Source organism: Strongylocentrotus purpuratus, unplaced genomic scaffold (assembly GCF_000002235.5).
Source record: "Strongylocentrotus purpuratus isolate Spur 01 unplaced genomic scaffold, Spur_5.0 spur5_contig_845, whole genome shotgun sequence".
Classification (NCBI taxonomy): Eukaryota; Metazoa; Echinodermata; class Echinoidea; order Camarodonta; family Strongylocentrotidae; genus Strongylocentrotus; species Strongylocentrotus purpuratus.
The window spans coordinates 987,582-1,006,855 of record NW_022145552.1 but is presented as its reverse complement, the minus strand read 5'-3'; the positions used below and the strand labels follow the sequence as shown (position 1 = coordinate 1,006,855).

Sequence of the window (19,274 nt, the reverse complement as noted above, 5' to 3'; positions counted from 1 at the left end):
TCTGTGTAGAGGATACGAGAGAGAGAGAGAGAGAGAGAGAAAAAAACATACGGGCAGGGAGATCTATATCATGTTCAATTAAATACAAACATCTTCAGTAACTATATTAATACCCGTACATTGGTCTATCTCATTACGTTCTGATGATGATGATGATAATGGTTTCTTTGATCTGTTCAATGACGTAATCATCTAAAGTTATGAAACATAAAACTGTTGATAGTGTGAATTAAGCAGACATGACAACAACATTGTGTGTGTGTGCGTGTGTGTGTGTGTGTGTGTGCATAAAAAAAAAAAAAAAAAAAAAAAAAAAAATGTGTGGGTGCGTGCGTGTGTGTGTGTGTGTGTGCGTGTGTGTGTCTTTTGATTTATAGATGTAGAATTAAGTTTTAATCAATCTTATGCACAAATAAAGCATGTTGGCGATTTTCTTAGGGCCTTATGGTGATAACTACAAAACGGAGAAAGTATGGAAATTTTGAGATCAAGACCACCTTGTACGTTGCTCGTCTCTCTAAATTCTTGGGGGGGGGGGTGCTACAGTTCCCTAGCCTGCCCCTGTCTCTTGTTAGATACCATATTGTAATTTTGATGGGTCCAAGGGTATATATTTTATGCGATCATATCTGACAGAGAAAGATGGGGTATGGAGCTGGTTGAGAAAGCCGTATGAAAGAGAAATAAAGTAAAAGAGTTTGGGATATTCAATTTGAAGACGATAGTCTTTGTAGATGGTGGGGGGGGGGCAGTGATGTTTGCTAGGTGGGTGTTCATGATGCTATTGACTGTATGCTTCTGATAGGAGAGTAAAATATAGAGATATAAGAAATGTAGGTATGGATGGGGAACTAAATTAGAACTGGGCTCATATTCATAAAACAAGCATAGCTTGTCTACAAACTATGTACGATACCCTATGTAATTGGTCTTGACAATGCTACTATATTTAAAAGTAAGTCTTTATGAATATAGGCCCTGAAATTGTGGGTGATTAGGAACAAAAAAACTTAAAGGAGTGAGCGAAAATTTTGAAGGGAAAAGATTGTGCATTTTTATGTATAAGCCTACAAAGTAAAGCATACTGCAATTTTCTAAATATTATCACATAAGCCCATTTATACGGACACAACTCATTTGAAGATCCTTTCTTTTCATAGTGGGGTGGGGGGCATACAATCATATATGCTTTGATAATTTTTTTTTCTTCATTTTTGTGGGGGGGGGGGCACCTGGTGGCACCATAACTATATGGGAGGCACATGACCCCCCAGCCCCCGACCACCTCCAACCCAAGCCCCAGAGATGAGCTTGCTCATTATCACCAACTTGATCGTACATGTATAGTTTAATGTTCTTTCAACCATTTAAATTTAGAGCATATAAATGCATACCATTTAAAAGAACTTATAGATATAAAGTTAGAAGTTAAAATGTAAATGCTATTATAATACTTTGCTCAATAGAACAGAATAAGAGAATGCTGCATGTGTTTTTTTCTCTAGGCAATTGATACACCTATATAAGAGATATAAATACTGTATATAGTACTACAGTCTGTCGTTTATGGAGGTAACTATAATATTTTTTTTTAAAGAGAACATAGCAAGAAGTTATGCATATAAAGGGGAAAACGGGGACAACAGCAATAAAACAATAAAACGAAATTGTGATTTCACAAAGGAGTCTGATATTGATAAATTGTTGATTTCACATTGGACCCTCCCACAAGTGATAGGGTCCATGCAGGGAGATGTGATACTCCATGGGGCCTGGTCCATATTTTCACCAACAGTAGGCTACTGTACTCTCTCGACTGAGCCATGAAAGCCACGCCCCCAACATCTGACACATGTAAGAAAGTTTATTGAACCCGGAAGTTTATAACAACATGCAACGCGATCTCATCACTCTCGGCTCTTGAAATTTGAATGATGTTCTATCATAGATTTGTTTTTCATAATCAACTAGCTTATTTGCTTCATCTAAAATGGACGGAAGTAAGAGTAAACTTATCAACAGCTTATCCAAACTGAAGGCAGACGCTGTCAAAGCTGGGTTGACCTTGGCCGAAGTGGAACATGTTTTGTTAGCGAAATGCAGCGATTCAGCCAAACGCGAGGGGCATGCCTCTTCTCTTGCCGCCAAGGGTTCTGGCGACCACGCTTATGGGAATTCGGCTGGATCTCGTAGCCTTCCGTCAGCTCTCATCACCGTATTCCTCCGTTTTCTAACACCGTTGCTGCTTTGTTCGGCGGGTGCCCTGTCGTGCCTTCATTACTTTGGACATCTCAGCAGTTTGACTGGCATTCTCACAGAAAACCCATGCTTATTGGAAGCAAACCTCCTGCTAGTGGAAATTTCAAGACCCATCGAAAAATGCGATTTCTGCGAAGGGCTCACATCCTTCCCAACCTACAGAGACATCTCCCGCGAGGATTATCTGGACATACATGCCTACACCGGTCGACCAGCCCTTATTCAAGAAGGAGGGACCAAAAATTGGACCGCTCCGGATGTTTTCAGCGTCAAGTTCTTCCAAAATTTGTACAAGGATAACGAAAGGGCGTTAGAGGCGCAGGAGAATTGCCAGTTCTTCCCGTATAAGTCTGGAATCGAGTCATTTGAGGAATTTCTGAACATGTCTGATGAGAAAGCTGACTTCAAGGAGGAGCCGTGGTATGTTGGATGGTGAGTACTACAAGATCTGAACCCTTTAATTTGTTGTATCGCATATCATTATAATGATATCATTGTTGTGATAATGAAAATAAAGTAAGATTTTATTGACTCTATATCGACCCCCCTCTCGGGAAATGAGAGTACAAACATATTTCAAACGTACTATCAATGAAACAATAGAATATAACAGGGATAAACATGTGATAATATGAATGATAAACATAATTATGTTATCAGTGTTGTGAACCATAGGCGCCGGAAGTGGGGGGGCAGGGGGGCAGTTGCCCCCCCAGTCAAAAAAGTGGGGGGGCAAAACGCATTTTTGCCCCCCAAAAACGCCCCCCCCCCCCCCCCTCCAAAAAAAAAAAAAAAAGCAGTAAAGGAATAAACATGGTTTGTATTTTTAACCCAAAAGAACATAACAATAATAAAAACCTGAATTAAAGCACATATACCATTCCATTCAAAGAAAAGGAAAGTTCACAGGAATTAAATTTTTATAAACATTGCGCATGCTACCTATACGGTTTATAATAGCGATACGCGCATATCGTGGACATATTGTGCGAGAATGGGAAAACGTGTCTGTTTTTTTGGTTTTGTTATAGGGGTGAGAAGACATGAGCCCCTGAACGCTGGCGTACTGATGGGGGGGGGGGGGGTATATCTATACGATACCAGTGATTTACACATGTTGCTGTTATGACATGATTTTCCGGTATTTTTTCTCCATTTTTTTTTAAGTCATACCTTTTTATGCGTTTGTTGGAAAATAAGAAATTCCCAAATTACAGTCGGGCGAAAAATACGCTTATTTAGAAGCCTTTATGACATGGTCTGCAAAGTGGCTGGGCTCGAGCCCCTCCCCCCTCACTTTTTGAAAAAGTATGTTAAAGAGAAAAAGAAAGAAAGACGGAGAGAAAAAATAAGTGACCTGCCAATGTCACAAATAAGGCATAAAAAATGCTCATCTGACCGTAATTAAATGCCTAAAACCCCAGAGCTTCCGGGGGCTCTGCCCCCTGGACCCCACCAAGGGCTCTAAGGCGGGCCCCTGGATGCTCATCTGACCGTAATTAAATACCTAAAACCCCTGAGCTTCCGGGGGCTCTGCCCCCTGGACCCCACCAAGGGCCCTATAAGGCGGGCCCCTGGATGCTCATCTGACCATTATTAAATACCTAAAACCCCTGAGCTTCCGGGGGCTCTGCCCCCTGGACCCCACCAAGGGCCCTATAAGGCGGGCCCCTGGATGCTCATCTGACCATTATTCAATACCTAAAACCCCTGAGCTTCCGGGGGCCCTGCCCCCTGGACCCCACCAAGTGCCCTAGGGCGGCCCCTGGTTGCTCATCTGACCGTAGTTAAATACCTAAAACCCCTGAGCTCCCGGGGGCTCTGCCCCCTAGACCCCACCAAGGGCCCTATAAGGCGGGCCCCTGGATGCTCATCTGACCATTATTAAATACCTAAAACCCCTGAGCTTCCGGGGGCTCTGCCCCCTGGACCCCACCAAGGGCCCTATAAGGCGGGCCCCTGGATGCTCATCTGACCATTATTCAATACCTAAAACCCCTGAGCTTCCGGGGGCCCTGCCCCTGGACCCCACCAAGTGCCCTAGGGCGGCCCCTGGTTGCTCATCTGACCGTAGTTAAATATTAAAACCTCTGAGCTTCTGGGGGCTCCCCCCCCCCCCCCTCTGGAACACGTCAATGGCCTTAAAGAGGCCCCTGGATGCTCATCTAACCGTAATTAAATACCTAAAATCCCTGAGCTTCCGGGGGCTCAGCCCCTTGACACCCTGCCGAGGCTGGACCCCACGCCAATTTACGCTCTACCTGATCGTTAATACTTCACTTTGAAAAACGTTCCGCGGGACCTGCATGTAACGTGTAAGACTGGTGGTGATGCAGATTTTTCGTCTGCCCCCCCCCCTTCCGAACGTTTTTTCTCATTACGTCACTGCCCTCGGAAGGTGAGCCCCCTGGAATGTTTGCCCCCCCCCCCCCAATCCCAAACTGCTTCCGGCGCGCCTGTTGTGAACAAAATGATATTGAACTGTTTATGACATCTCAACATCTCAATTTTATTTACCATTAAAGTTGCGAATCACTCAATTTTAATTTCATAATTTAAGCCTCTTTATGAAGAATCAGAAGAGTATTTCCGACTGCCTGTCGAAACAGACAGTGTGCATATTCCTTTCAATTAAGTTTGATAATGGCTGTATACGTAGTGTGATATCAAGTATTGAATAATAAATTGTAATTTTCTTTCATTATTATGTGATGTTTCAAATATTATAAAAGAAGTATTCTCGGTCCTAAGATATTTAGTAATAATAGAATTTACGAGGAAAGGGGTGTACACTTATCACACGTGTTTTAAACACATGAGTGAGAATGATCTTTGTTTTACTCCTCTTTTTAAAACTTTTTCCAGCACACAAAGTAAGTATATAGTTCTAACAAAAGTTGCAATACTTATCATCTCTAACGTGCGAATTTTGTTGTTGTTGTTCTTGTTGTGATATTAGCGTTCACGGGTAAATATACCTGTACTTTATATTAATACTAATAGCTATACCTTTGTCCTCATCATTTTGTATATTTCATATTTTGATGCCAATTCAATGATTATTTTGAATGCGTGAATCATAAACCTTATGGCAGTAGACCACTTCACGGTTAGCACATTAATTACTGCAATGACCTCGAATATCCACAGATCTTCAAAACATGAAGAAGTCCCACTTTGTACATTTGGAAATAATCACTCCTACAGCGATGCAGGTGCTACATAAATAGCCTTTGTTTCCCTTTTCAAAGAATACCTGTGTGCCATGGAGTGCACTGCTTGTGCATAAATTAATACATAACTTTCATGAGCATGTATCCAGTATTTCGTCTCCGTGTATTTCACAATTTGTTCTGCAATGACCTTTATCTGCTCATGCTCAGACTGCAAACGTGAACTGGCTTATATTAGCTTAAATGGTCCATCCGTATTTAAAATATGTGCGAATATTACAATAATCCGTACACGATTTCTATAAGACATACAATAGCATTGGAATTGCCCACGATTTATTTTTTTTCATAAATAAAAATACTATATAAATTATTGCAATGGAAACAAAATATGAAGTCTTCTTGTTATTAATACATTCATGTGAAAAAATACATTGTTATCTTTTAATTTTAGAAATGAAATTATAGGAATGTATTGTGGAGAATACATTTGTTCTGAGAAGAAACATAATGGGTTTTTTAAAGGGGAAAAAGAGAAAGAAATTTAAAGCCCTAGAATCTAAGGAATAATAATAATAATAATGGGTTCTTGTATCTATAGCGCTCATGTCTGTCAGACCCGACACTCCTGGCGCTCCCGATTATTACCCTGGTTTTATCACGGCTGCCGTTACGGCGCTCTATAGCATTTCAAGGAATTAATTCCTGCCAGGTACCCAAATGTAGATCAATGTCTTGATGAAAGGAATTAATTTCCCTAACCTTACTGCAGAAAACCTACACCATCCCACCCCACCCCTCCCGCCCGATTTTGCGACAGTAGTTGCGATCGATTTTATTTTTTAAATATTTTTTTCATTTTTAGGAGTAACTGTGATACTGTGATCGCAGCCGAGCTTAGAAGACACTACACCCTGCCTCACTTTCTTCCCGAGGGTTCCGAGTCCAGTATCACAGACTGGATCTTTATTGGAGGACCTGGACACGGGGCAAATGTTCATGTGAGCAAACCTTCTCAACTTTGTAGGAAATAAAAGAACATGAAAGGGCGTCGCTGGGATGAGCATCTTAAGTCAGTATTTAAGTCTTGCACAGTTTGCAGATATTGGCAAGTTTGTAAATTTTATGGCCTTTTTTCTGAACCCATGTCACCCTGCCTTAGCAAATGTTGTAATCTGAGGAACCTTGTAATTATGTTTGCCCTTCTATCATGATTAGTTTTTCTATCGGTAAACTTGTCGTCATTTTTTCACAAGGCTCCAAATTGCTGTATCTTATTTTGGGGGCAACACATGATTTCGTGTAAAGCTGTATATTGCCTCACTGTCTATACATATGCGTCAAAATGCATTATTGCTTTTAAATAGTATCTCGTAATCGGTATCTCAGTATGATTGCCATTGTATGTTTGATTAGGTTGTTTAAAGATTCTAACTTGTCCCTGTTTGATTGTTACTGTCTCTGACGCCTTTTTTTCTCCATCTGTTTATTCTTTGCTCTGTTACGTAATTATCTGCACCTTTTCTACTCCTATCATTCTTCTACACACCCCCTCTATTCCCTCTTTATCAGTCTACCTTTTAAAAACTAAATTCTACCCCTTCTTTAGCTGTTCCATCTCTCTCTCTCTCTCTCTCTGTCTCACTTACTCTCTCACTATCTCCCTGCATGTCTTAGCTCTCCTTCTCTTTTCTATGCTCTCGTTCTGTCTCTTCTGAGTACGTCTATATATGTAGCATCCTTAACCCCATTCACGATGTGTTGTTTTCCTCCAAATTAGAGGACTACTTGACTGTATATTGTTTGTTGTAACTTAATTGAAATAGGCTCCAAACTTCACACTCCCTCCTTCTATCTCCACCCGCTCATATTCACCATTTTAGATTGATAGTGTGGACAGACCCTCGTGGCAGGCTCAAATCCGTGGCTCCAAGACCTGGACCCTCATCCCTCCACCAGAGTGTGAACACGTCTGTCATGAAATCAATGCTACCATGGTCAAAGGAAGTGTCAGTAAGTACCCACAATCCCGTTTTTATTCAATACTCAAACACATAGAATGAAAATCGAAGTTTTTGATACAAGCTTATATTCTCTTACATCTTCCTGCTTATATGTACATAATAAGGATGTGGCGATAGCGGTAGGGTAACCCAAACTATCATTACAAATTTGCTTTGCCCATCTAAATAGCTAGACTTTGAAGGAAAAATTTGTCTTCTGATTAATTGGATCTCAATACCTACCGACTATGACGACGGTATACACATATAGCAAGGGGAAAAGAATTTGGAATATCGCTTTGTTCCCGAGGAATATCATGAGTTTGTCATATAACGTAAATGAGACACCATTATGGCGTGAATAGACATCGAGTCAATGGACGGTTATAAACTTTCGAAAAGAAGATGAAAACCCAACAGGGATTTTATTGTGATTAATCATATTAATACAACACAGTCGTGGTTTCCAACTAATTGTTAATGGTTAGCAACCAATGCCTAACACTCGAGTATAATATTGCATGACTTATTTATATAAATTTATCTATTTGATATTTCAATTTGATGTTAATATCTTTATTGCCTTTTAATTTATTTTTTGATCTTGCAGTTGTGGTAGACACCAACAGATGGTATCACAAGACGGATATCCACCCAGGCGGTATCAGTATCACCATCGGTTCGGAGTACGATTAACCGAATCTGTCTGTCTATCTTCTTTCCTTTCGGCGATGACGAGCTAGGTTGACGGCAAGTTTCTCCTGCTGAACATTGTGATTCTTTGTTCTAGCTCTTTCGTAAAACATTGTGAGTGCTAAACCATCAAAATAATGGACAATCCTTGTTGCTTTCTTTCGTCAGAAGAACGCTGTCATAATAAACACCACGGAAACAAAATAATAATTACATCTAGCTACGCTACTGGAGATTTTGTCATCGAACTGAATACTTGAAAATCAATTTGTACTGTTTCGGGCCATTTTTGTCGGCGCTCGGAGAGACATTCCTGACCAATGCGCGATTTCATTCCTTGGATTCTGCCTCTGAAAATGAGGTATAAACAACTGGGTCGTTCGTGCTCGGTTTGAGTATCATTAATTCTTAACGATGACGTCCTCTAGTATGTGCAAAGTAAAAGTAAAAAGGGGGAAAACATTTTAGAGTCGTGATAGATTAACGACATTATTGACTTCCTTATTAACTTCCTTTACCGCCGTCACCCTCAACACACAAACTCTACAACTTCTGACAGCGGATTTCAGAGACCGTGTCGTGGTCGCCATGTTGTCGAAGATTCATTCAACTTCCGTTAGAATCAATGAAAAATAATAAGTTGATACTAATCCTAAGTCAGGCCTAGTGTGGGGGTCAATATTTGACCCCGATCAATCGATGTATACATATATATGTATATACATGTACAGATATTATGTGTATATTTTCTTTCATGTCATAATGACAAACAGGTGTTTGTGTTTTGTCTTTACGGAATAGCATAAAGAAATAATTTACATCACCAATCGGACGAACCTTTTCAGTGCCTAGCTTGTCATAAAGCAAAGTGCCCATTTCAACAAACAACCCAAAGCATATAAAATGTAAAGTATAACATTCATAAGCTTACCTATTATTTGAAAAATATGATTCAATGTCATCTCATGAACATTTTGTATATTTACTAAAGTCAATATGTTATTGGCTATTCTACAGATTCTATTGAATAAACAGTACTACTTGTAGTTTCTTAAAGTAATTTCGTGAAAAGTGCTAATTTTTTTAATCAAGTTGAGGTTCTTCACATTCCAAGCAAGGAGGAGAAGAAGGTCTGGAAGAAGGAAAAAATAGAAAATCATGATGATAGGGAGGAGAAGAAGGAGGAGATGGAGGTGGGTAAGAAGGAGGAGGAGGAGGGATGTGAGGAGATGAAGGAGGAGAGTAAGAGGAGCTTTGTGGTTGATTGGAGGGAGCAAAAGGGGGCGAGGGAGAGGGTGACGATGTATGGGAAATATAGGCTGGAGAAGAGGGTCCAGAAGGAGAACTGGAGGTTTGGGGAGGAGGAGACTTAGGAGGAGAATTAGGAAGATAAAGAGAAAATGGAGGAGGAGAGTTAGCAATCTGTGGAGGAGAGCGATTACGTGAGGTGGGAGATGGAGGGGGTGGAACTATCTCTAGTTCCATGTTTTCAACTAAGACCACTCCATCAATCTTCTTGTTCTTCCGACTCCCGACGTCTCCGAGTCCTCTCATGCTCGGTCGCGGGACTGGCGACAACTTAATCAGCCCACAACATGTGCAACACGCGATGTAGCACATGCCGCAGTACGTGCAACATCCCAAACTCTTCGCGCCACCGCTACAAGCGAACTTTTCTCGGGTGTGCTTACTGAAAGTCGGATGCAACGCAACGTAGACAATCGGCTGCAGGCTTGCCGTCAAAATGGCTGCCGTCTCACTCAACTGCGTGGCTACAAAGATGGCGATGTTGCCAAAGGGTATGGACAGGTAGATGATCATTTTGGTGATGTAACGCGCGCCGAAGTTAAACGTGTAGAGCAGAATGATGACGAGGATACTACGCAGGACCTGCTGATCGTGGTAGAGCCGGTATTCCTCCGGCGTACGCGTCACCATTACGCCATCCCTCTTGACGCGCATGGAAGCGCCGCCTCGCCTTCGAAGCTTGCGTCTGATGGCGAAGTAGACGACGGTGATGACGCTCAGGGGAATGATGTAGGAGACGACAAACGAGATGGCCATGGCGACTTTGAAGCTCGATTCGGAGATGTCGTAGGTACCGTTGGTGATGTCAACGCTGTAGAAGATGGGTGCACATACTGCCAAAGAAGCTGGATAGAGAAAATATAAGAAAGAAACAAATGACGAGAATAATTATTACGATAGTCACGGAACAAAAACGAACAAAGGACAAAAGCGAAAGTCTAATTCGGCAGTAAATTGGCACTGCATAAGAAATTACATTGTGGTATGATGTTATTGCGAACAAAATCATTATGGATACAAACAGGTGTAAGGAGAGAACTTGATCAAGCAAAGGAAATAAATATTTCGTTAGAGCCAAAGTAATTCTGAAACTGTCTGAGACGGCCAGTTGTCGGGAAAATTTGACGAAAGAAAAGCACTAATACAACTTTGTATGACGAGAGTGAAAAGAAATCTTAAATTTTGGAAACTTGTCGATCGTCATTTTGAGAAGAGGCCTATAATTTCGGTCTCGTGGACTTTCGGTCAAACGGCCTGCGTCCTCATGAAGCCAACTGTACAGATGCTAGCCTCTTACTTACCAATCCAAACGAGGGTGCATATGCCTGTAGTAATCTTCACCTTGGAATACTTGGCCAATTTCTTCGGATCGACGCTGATGGCAACGTAACGATCGACGGAGAGGGCCGTTAACATGGAAACGTCACAGTTGGTTATGACCTGAAGAAGAAGGAAAAGGAAGATTGTAATTTAAGGGGGAAGTTCGTTCTAGATGTAGAGGTCGAATAGTTACAGGTGATTTTCAGTCACAAATAAATAAACGTTACCGTCGTAGCCCCAGAAGAAGAAAAAAGAGGAGAAAATTAATACATACTTTTTAAAATACTTTTTTTAGAAACAGTGCGCGCCTCGGATTGCAGGAGTGCCTTGAGCATTTTGTGAATGGGGGAGGGGGGGGGGTGACAACCCGTAAAACCTCACCCCTGTTCATCTTTTTCTTGATACGCTATTGCATTTATCAGAAATTTTTCATATCAAGTCCTAAAGTAGGTCTATGTTTTCAGGAATTTATACCTATAACAAGGGTACTGCAGTACTATGGTGCTTAAATTGTCGTATTTATATTTGACTGATATAACAAAGAACAAGGCATAGCCTGCTGTTCATTATGATAATCAACTGTAAATGTAACACATGTACTTCGATATTCATACTCTAATAAAATCTCATTCCTAATTAAAGGTGAGTCTGATACCCTATACTAAGTGGAAATGGATTAAACAAATACATTCAGAATGTAAATTTAAACTTACGAGACTTATGTAGAGGTGGATGGATGACGGTATTATACTGCTATGGACTATATCACGAGTCGTCAACACGTAATCGTAGACGTCGGTAGCACCGATGACGACCAGGTAGATGAGATGAGTCACGCTCAGGTTGGTCATGAAGAGATTCGAGAATGTCCTCATGTCTTTCCGGACGATGATGGTGTAGACGATGTAGACGTTTGCTACTAGTCCGGTGATGATGAGGATCATGAGAATGGGAGAGAGGATGCTTTCGAAGTTGACGACCCAATCGCATTCGTCGACCGTGTAGCCCGAGCCGCAGATCGACTCCGACGTCGTGGTGTTGGTGCCTAGTGCGGTGCCGTAGTAGGATGTTGTCGCCGAGACGTTTGCCAACAGCGTGGTCATTTTCTTTACTGGTTCTTTAGTGGGAACCATTGTTGTCGAATTGAATTTCGGTATCGGTAAGACAGAGCTATTCAAAGTGCTCACCGTTGAGAAGATAGAGGTTGAAACCTTTTGGACCACTGGCTTTGCTGTGGTCATACCCGTGGTTATGGCGGTCATTATTGATTCAGTAATCGGTTTTTCAGTCACTTTGTCAACCATCCCTGTATCTACAGCTCCTACCGCAGGCCTAGCAAAAGCGGTATCAAGATTATCGGAGATGGTGTTCCGAAAGAAATCGGTGATGTTCGGGAAGACATCAGTGATATTCGGAAGAGAACCATCTGTGTTAGGGAAGTATTCTGTGATGTTGGGAAAAGAGCTATCTATGTTAGGGAAGTAGTTAGTGATGTTCGGTAGGAAATCGGCTATGTTCGGCAATAAGTTTGCGACAATCGACGCGGAATCAGCTATGTTCGGCACAGAGTTTGCTGCATTCGACGCGGAATCAGCTATGTTCGGAAAGGTATCGGTAATGTTCGACACAAATCCAGCAATGTTCGTCAAATGATCGACTTCTGCATCTAGAGCTGGAAGCTCATTATTGGTCTGCATAGTATCTTCTGGAATATAGTCTGGCTCCATTATCATGCTGCTGCTTATAACGAATATTTTCGAAATAAAACAAAATTATTGGGTTATCCACTTCTGTGCCGTATCGTTATGGCAACAATATTTGAAAGATGAAACGGCAATAATTGCGTCCTATGTCTCCTCCTGTACTCGATAGGAGGATGAAGCTGCCCTGTCAACCGTGCAATGAAACCAAAAATGAGCGGAGGAATCCGTGTCCGAGGCAGACGGGTGACCGAACATACCAAAAAGTGAGGAAACAGATTGTTGCAGGCCGGCCAGCTGTGGGTACCGGTAGATTTGACAAGTTTACCTAATACGCGTCCTACTCTGTCACCATTCAATCATGTGTCATCCATACGAGGTAAAGAGGTATTTTGATATCGGTCGGTATGCTCTTGTGTGTCATGATTGATGAATGTCAAAGACAAGTGGGTTAAAGTATGATGAGAGAGAGAGAGAGTGTGTGTGTGTGAAAAATAGCAACAGAATTGTTTTCGCGACATAATTTTTGTTCAACGAAAGTGGAAGGAATGGAAAGAGGGAAGGAAAAAGAGAGACATAAAAGAAGAAGGAAAGATAGATAGATAGAGAGATAGAGAGAGAGAGAGAGAGAGAGAGAGAGAAGGGGCGAAGAGAGAGAGAGAGAGCGCGAGGTGGTAACTATGATGAATGAAGAGAGAAACAGAAGATGTTCTGAGATATTTGCGTCATAATCAGCGCGAGAGAATAAAATGAGAAGCGGACAGAGAAAGAGATGTAGCCAAAATAGTGAAAGGAGGAGGAAGAGTTAGGAGAGATAGAATGTGTGTTGATAGATGCAGAGAAAGGGAGAGAGAGCGAAAGAGTATATTAAGGGGTAGATTGAATATGACCTAACAACATAAAATAGTAGGAGAGAAAAATGTTATGGGAAGAAGGGAACTAAAAGAAAAACGTGGAAAGAGCAATTGTGAGAAGACTGGTATTTTATAAGCGCAAAGGTTGTTACCATTTAGCATGGCGCAATTGGTGATTACACAGTAAAAAATAAAATGTTTCAAAGGAAGGAAAGAACCCCAAAATATGTTTTTTTTAATGTCCTTTTCAATCACCTGTATGTTTTTATACCGAAAATAAAACCAAACGTAACAAAACAGCTATCTATCATAACGAAAGGTTGTTTGTAATTCTGTTTATTAATCATGTCAAATTACTAACTACTTTGCAAGATCAGCTAATAGATGAATTAAAATAGATTAATCAATTTGAATGATACGATAATATGTTTTGGTATCTAATAATAACAGTCTAAACTTGCAACAAAAAAATCTCATTATAAATATATATGTCCAAACAGACGAGGATCCATGACTTTTTAAAAATGACGATTAAAACGAAAAGTTAGAAGATCGCGAAGTCCAAGATTCATAATCGTAGCACAAGACAGTGGCCAACCTCAAATGAGTAAAGACAGCAGATTAATCCATATACATGTACAGTCATGTACCATCACAGTAAAAACTAAAGCACTAAGAGTTAGTTATATTTATAACGGAAGAAAGTTCAAAAGTCATTTTGTATAGCTATACACACACGACATCATATATTTTCCTGTCGCTGACTTGATTGCTCTGCCTCGAACCGCTCGACGAGAACGAACTCGTCATTGGCATTGACGGTGCCGTCCAGGGTACTCTGTTTCCTCATGACGCTACGGAGCGATGTTGGTCGACCGCCCCGGCAACATCGGCTGCAATCACACTCGCATCGGCGGCACCGAAGGCAGCATTCTTCGCGACAGAGGATGAGGCGTCTGACATGAGGGTTGAAGCTCGGGTGCGTCATCCCGTAGACGATCGGGTGAATGCTGGCGGTCATGATGGCAATCGTCTCGCTGACTTGAACCACGATCTCTTCCGTGAGCTACGAAAATAAAATTGATTGACGTATGACATTTAATGTTATGGGATTTACAGGTTGAACGGGTTCTAGGAAAATTACCCCGAGGACAATCACCCCCGTAAAATTACCCCCCCCCCCCGGAAATTACCCCCAGAGGACATTTACCCCCGTCCCCCCGGAAAATTATTACCCTCGGGTTATTGTCCTCGGGGGTGGCTGTCCTTTGGGGAAGGGTTCCACGGGGAGCGGGGGGGGGGGGGAGCGGTGGTTGTCGTAGGAGTCATTTTTCCGAGGGTGATTTTCCGGGGAGTTTTTGTCCGTGAGTGTAGTTTTCCAGGGGTGATTGTCCAGTGGGTAATTGTCCTTACACGGATTGAATGAAATCAACGTTTGATAACTTAGTCTCGCCGAGGGAGCTAAATGCAAAATTATAGTCAAATTAACAAATCAGGGGGCGAAGCTAATAAGGAGGGTGTGGGGATGTGATGTATAACCGACCCATATTCAAAATTCTCTATCGGCAAATTTAGAACTCTCACTAGATACCATGATTGCATCTGTCCTCCGTGGCATAACTACAGGGGTCATGAGGGAATGTTTTTGAAACATATATGGCGCCATACAAATGCTGTGAATCATCATCATCATCTTTAGCAATGTGCCACCCCCACACCCTTCTCCATAGACTGGCGATAACAAAAGTGAGAAAAGATCTTCTTTTTTTTTAAGGAAAAGGGAGGGAAATCCGACGAGAAAAGAAGACGCATCAGCCAGCTCCCGCACCCTCCCCCTAACCAATCGCCTTGTATATTCACATATCATTTCCTGAGAATAAGACTGATGCCCCCCCCCCCCACCCACCCCCTCCCCTTCAATAGTGCCATACGCGGATTCATGCTTCGCCAGTGTCTGTCCTCGGATTACATGCTATAAATATCTGCATTATATGCAACTAATGGATCGAACAAGGAAATAATATATGCCATATTTTCATCCAGCACTTTATATTACCCGGGGGGGGGGGGGGGGGTGTGTTTCACAAAGATATTAAGTCAAACTTAAATCTAAGTTGGACTTAAACATTTTGGAGAGCCATTTTTAGCCTTAAAAATAAAATATACTTAACAGCAAAAATTAAGGTATTTTAGACTTTTCATAAATTCCACATCAAGAACATGAAATCTTTCATAATAATAGAAAATATGATTGATTTGAATCAACATTTTATGCCTTTTAAAATAAGTTTTACAACATATTTTCAATGATGCTAACGGCTTTCCATAATTGTCAAGTCCAACTTAGAGATAAGTTCAACTTAGGATCTTTGTGAAACAGCCCTATAGATCTTAATTCAGTTTCAATTCAATTTCAATTTGAATGACGTTTTACCAACCTTATCCAGAGGAAGTATCATAAGCACTATACTCGTGATGTAGAGGCATCCGAAGTTGAAGGTGAAGATGATGACGATGAAACAGACCGTCTTCAGGATCTTGAGCTCGTGGTCGTGATCGTCCTCGGCCTTTGAAGCCGTGGTCGAATCCTTCGACGACGACGCATCGCGGTTCTTGATCTTGATTGAGGACCCGCGTTTTCGAAGCTTGCGCCTGATGAGGAAGTAGATGACGGTGATGATGACGAGCGGGGCGATGTAGGAGAAGACGAACGAGATGATGACGGCGACGCGGTACTGCGGGTCGGAGTAAGCGCTCGCAGCATCGGAGTAGTTGCCGTAGAAGACGGGGGCGCAGATGATAAGTGAAACTGTTCGATGAAAAAAAAACGACATTAATAAGCGCTAAAAATAGCCTGCCATATGAAATCCTCAAATTTTGAATGATTCTACCGGACGTGCTAGAAATTACTGGGCTTAGAGCCAATACTTTTGCATATTAAAATTATCATTGTATTAATGTGACGAAGATAAAAAAGCGTTTGTTCCCTTTTCTATTTGATGAGTCATATATTGGACAGTTAAATCATATTCCTCAATGTGAAAATCACTCAAGCCTCCATTTCCTCCCTTTTCACCTTGATGTGTGTTTGCACGTCGAAAGTGAAAACAAAACGACCATTGTGAACAAAATGGCATTGTCTTTGCAAGATAAATACGCCTTGGTCAAAAAGACAATTGAAAAGACATAAATAAATCAAAAGGAAAACATCGCTAGATTTATATTTATATTATCTATAAGGTTAAGGTATAGTCCGGCGATTTGTTGATTGATTGATTTTTCTTTTTACAATGGTATGATTCAATAATTTACAAGTGAATTAACTTACCTGTCCAGACGGCAATGCATGATATGACAGCGACCCTCGTTCTCTGGAACTTGGCCGACTTCTTGGGGTCGACAATAATCTTAATATATCTCTCTATCGACAGGGCTGTCAGCATGGCACACGTATTATTGGTGATCACCTGTGTGATGGAGATCAAAATAATATTTTCGACTTGGATGTCGCTAAAACATTTCGATATCGAATTGCCCGTTCAGTGACATTTTAACTGTAGGCCTATGCTTTGTAAAATGGACATACATGGACATTCACAGAACAAAACAACAATAAACATAACATTATAAGAACGCTGCATGATTTCCCGATGAGTCACTAAAGTTAAAATATGAAAATAATTATTTGATATAAGTAATTGACAAATAATTTCGTTGAAGTCGGATGCGGATATTTAGTATTATCAGAAATATAGTTCCTTTAAGAGATGAGGAAGTGAAGGGCGGCAATATCGGGGTTACAGTTCATTGACGTCATTGTATATGCTGATAACCACAAATTGTTATGTGCAAAAATATACGCTCAGGGGCAGTGCGAGGGTATTTTTTTTAAGGGGGCTCGGATCTACACACAAATCTGAAGAACAAAATAATAATTTGGTTATAGATTTGAACAAATTACAAAGGGAGAGTCACCCCTTGCCTCCCTATACCCTGACCCTGAGAGCAAAAACAGTACAACTTACCAAAGAGATATAAAGGTAAGCCGATGAAGATATCAGACTCTCCGTTTGGATCATCATGGCCAACTTCAGGTAATACACGACATCGGTGATGGCCAGGACGGCGAGGTAGAGAAAATGCGTCATGCAGAGGTTGGCCACGAACAGATTCGGGAAGGTGTGCATGTCGCGGTGGGCGATGATCACGTAGAGCATGATCGAGTTGGCAAGCACGCCGACGACGATGAGACCCAGAAGGATGGGCGAGAGGACGGTGTCGAACCTGGCGATGATTTGGCAGTCGGAGACGGAGAGATTCGCACCGCACGTGGACGACACCGTCGTCGAAACGGAGTCCATGATTGTGACGACGTTGGAAAGTTTTCTCTCTTACAGATGCAGTTGCTTATAAAATTACCACAAGTACTGTATTGCAAGTACTATAGCTTCGATTAAAATGTACTTGATTTATTTATATTTAAAACACAGTGCGAGTGAATCTTTCTAAAGTAAGCTCTTGTGGAACACTGTTGAATAAAGATGAAATCCCATTGCCGTTTAGACCTCCATGAGAGTGAAATACATGTTATGACAATTCATCTTCCCAATGCATGCAGTCCTGACAGTTACAATCTAGCAAGGCCTGTTTATCCCTACTTCAGCTGCAGGCCTGGAAGTCGTCTATACTCGGACATGATATAATACGCTGTCATCGATATATCACAGGTTGACTTGACCATACGATATCAAACACGAGCGGGGATAAGATTTCACTTTCGACAGCTCGAGGATCACTAGCTCACAAACAAAACGGCCATTGAATTTCTCAAGAGCGATATTTGAAACTGTAGGTCTACGACAATGAGGGGATGTGCATGACTTGTCATCTTGCCAAGCACTTGAACAGCCGATGGATCAAAATAGGATGATACTGTTGGAAAAGTAATGAAGAAATGGGGTAGAACAATGAAGATATTAGAGAATCGAGAGGAGGGGGAGGAGGAAGAGGAGGAGAAGAAGAAGGAGGAATAGAAGAAGAAGAAGAAGAAAAAAGATATTAAGCGAAGAGGAGCAAGAAGAATGTTAATAGTTATAATAATAACAAGTAAACAAAATTTTAAAAAGAGGAACTAGAAAAACAAAAACAAAAACTTCAAGAAGAGAGGAAAGAATAGGAAGTGAAGAAACGAAATGCAAAGAGATCGAAGTCAAACGAGAGGAAGGATGTGTCAGTGTGTGTGAGATATAAATAGAGAGAGAGGGAGGAGAGGGAGAGAGAGAGGGAGAGAGGGAGAGAGGGGGAGGAGAGAGATAGGGAGAGGAAGAGAGAAAGAGAGAGACAGAGAGAGAGAGAGACACACAGAGAGAGAGAGAGAGATACAAAGAGGGAGAGAAGGGTGGGCAGGTAGGCGGATGGAAAGCGAAAGAGAACGATGGGAGAATGAGAATAGAGAGAGTAATGGCGGAGGGGCTGACGTGAGTGGGCGTTTGGGTGGCAGCGGAATATGACACTTTATATGCATAACATGTATTCAGTCGCGGATCCAGGATTTCTTGGGGGGAGGGGGCAAATTTGAAATTAATTTGAGTGTGCTGAAATTTGAAAAATCGTGCCGGCCGATATTTCGCTTAGTTGGGGGGGGGGGGGGGGTAGTGAGCACTAAATATTTTCTATTTTATCCCCGAAAATTTGAAAATCGCTTAAACAAAAACTAAACAACCCCCCCCCCCCCCCCCCCCCATTGAGCAAAAAAGAAAAGGTAAATTTCTGGTCCTCATTTTTTTTCTTCTTCTTCACAAGGATAATAATATCGTCCTATTAGGGGGGGGGGAATTTTCCGGGGGTAGTTGTTATCCTTGGGGTGGTTGTCCTTAGGGGTAGTTTTCCGGGGTAGTTGTTATCCTTGGGGTGGTTGTCCTTAGGGGTAGTTTTCCGGGGTAGTTGTTATCCTTGGGGTGGTTG

At 41.6% G+C, this 19,274-nt stretch overlaps 2 protein-coding genes across 2 annotated transcripts; one reads left to right on the top strand and one right to left on the bottom strand.

Annotated features, from left to right (window-relative positions):
• The first annotated feature begins 1,875 nt into the window (after positions 1-1,875).
• LOC591669 lies at positions 1,876-9,178 on the top strand. Its single transcript, XM_030991551.1, has 4 exons — positions 1,876-2,691; positions 6,298-6,433; positions 7,316-7,445; positions 8,046-9,178. Exons 1-4 carry the CDS (start codon positions 1,991-1,993, stop codon positions 8,129-8,131), a joined length of 1,053 nt encoding a protein of 350 aa, XP_030847411.1. The 5' UTR covers positions 1,876-1,990; the 3' UTR covers positions 8,132-9,178.
• Positions 9,179-13,795: 4,617 nt separating this feature from the next.
• LOC115926735 (rhodopsin, GQ-coupled-like) lies at positions 13,796-17,698 on the bottom strand. Its single transcript, XM_030991946.1, has 4 exons — positions 17,336-17,698; positions 16,639-16,777; positions 15,749-16,119; positions 13,796-14,376 (listed from the first exon to the last, which is right to left on the bottom strand). The coding sequence occupies exons 1-4, from the start codon at positions 17,669-17,671 to the stop codon at positions 14,053-14,055; spliced, it is 1,170 nt and encodes a 389-aa protein (XP_030847806.1). The 5' UTR covers positions 17,672-17,698; the 3' UTR covers positions 13,796-14,052.
• Positions 17,699-19,274: the final 1,576 nt, after the last annotated feature.

Bases quoted from the DNA above. Each gene is read 5' to 3' on its own strand.
- LOC115926735 (XM_030991946.1), bottom strand. From the start codon at position 17,671: ATGGACTCCGTTTCGACGACGGTGTCGTCCACGTGCGGTGCGAATCTC. The intron at 16,120-16,638 runs GTAAGTTAATTC...TTCATCGAACAG, and splicing joins ATGCATTGCCGTCTGGACAG to TTTCACTTATCATCTGCGCC. The intron at 14,377-15,748 runs GTTGGTAAAACG...TTATTTTCGTAG, and splicing joins TGATACTTCCTCTGGATAAG to CTCACGGAAGAGATCGTGGT.
- LOC591669 (XM_030991551.1), top strand. From the start codon at position 1,991: ATGGACGGAAGTAAGAGTAAACTTATCAACAGCTTATCCAAACTGAAG. The intron at 2,692-6,297 runs GTGAGTACTACA...TTTCATTTTTAG, and splicing joins GAGCCGTGGTATGTTGGATG to GAGTAACTGTGATACTGTGA. The intron at 7,446-8,045 runs GTAAGTACCCAC...TTGATCTTGCAG, and splicing joins CATGGTCAAAGGAAGTGTCA to TTGTGGTAGACACCAACAGA.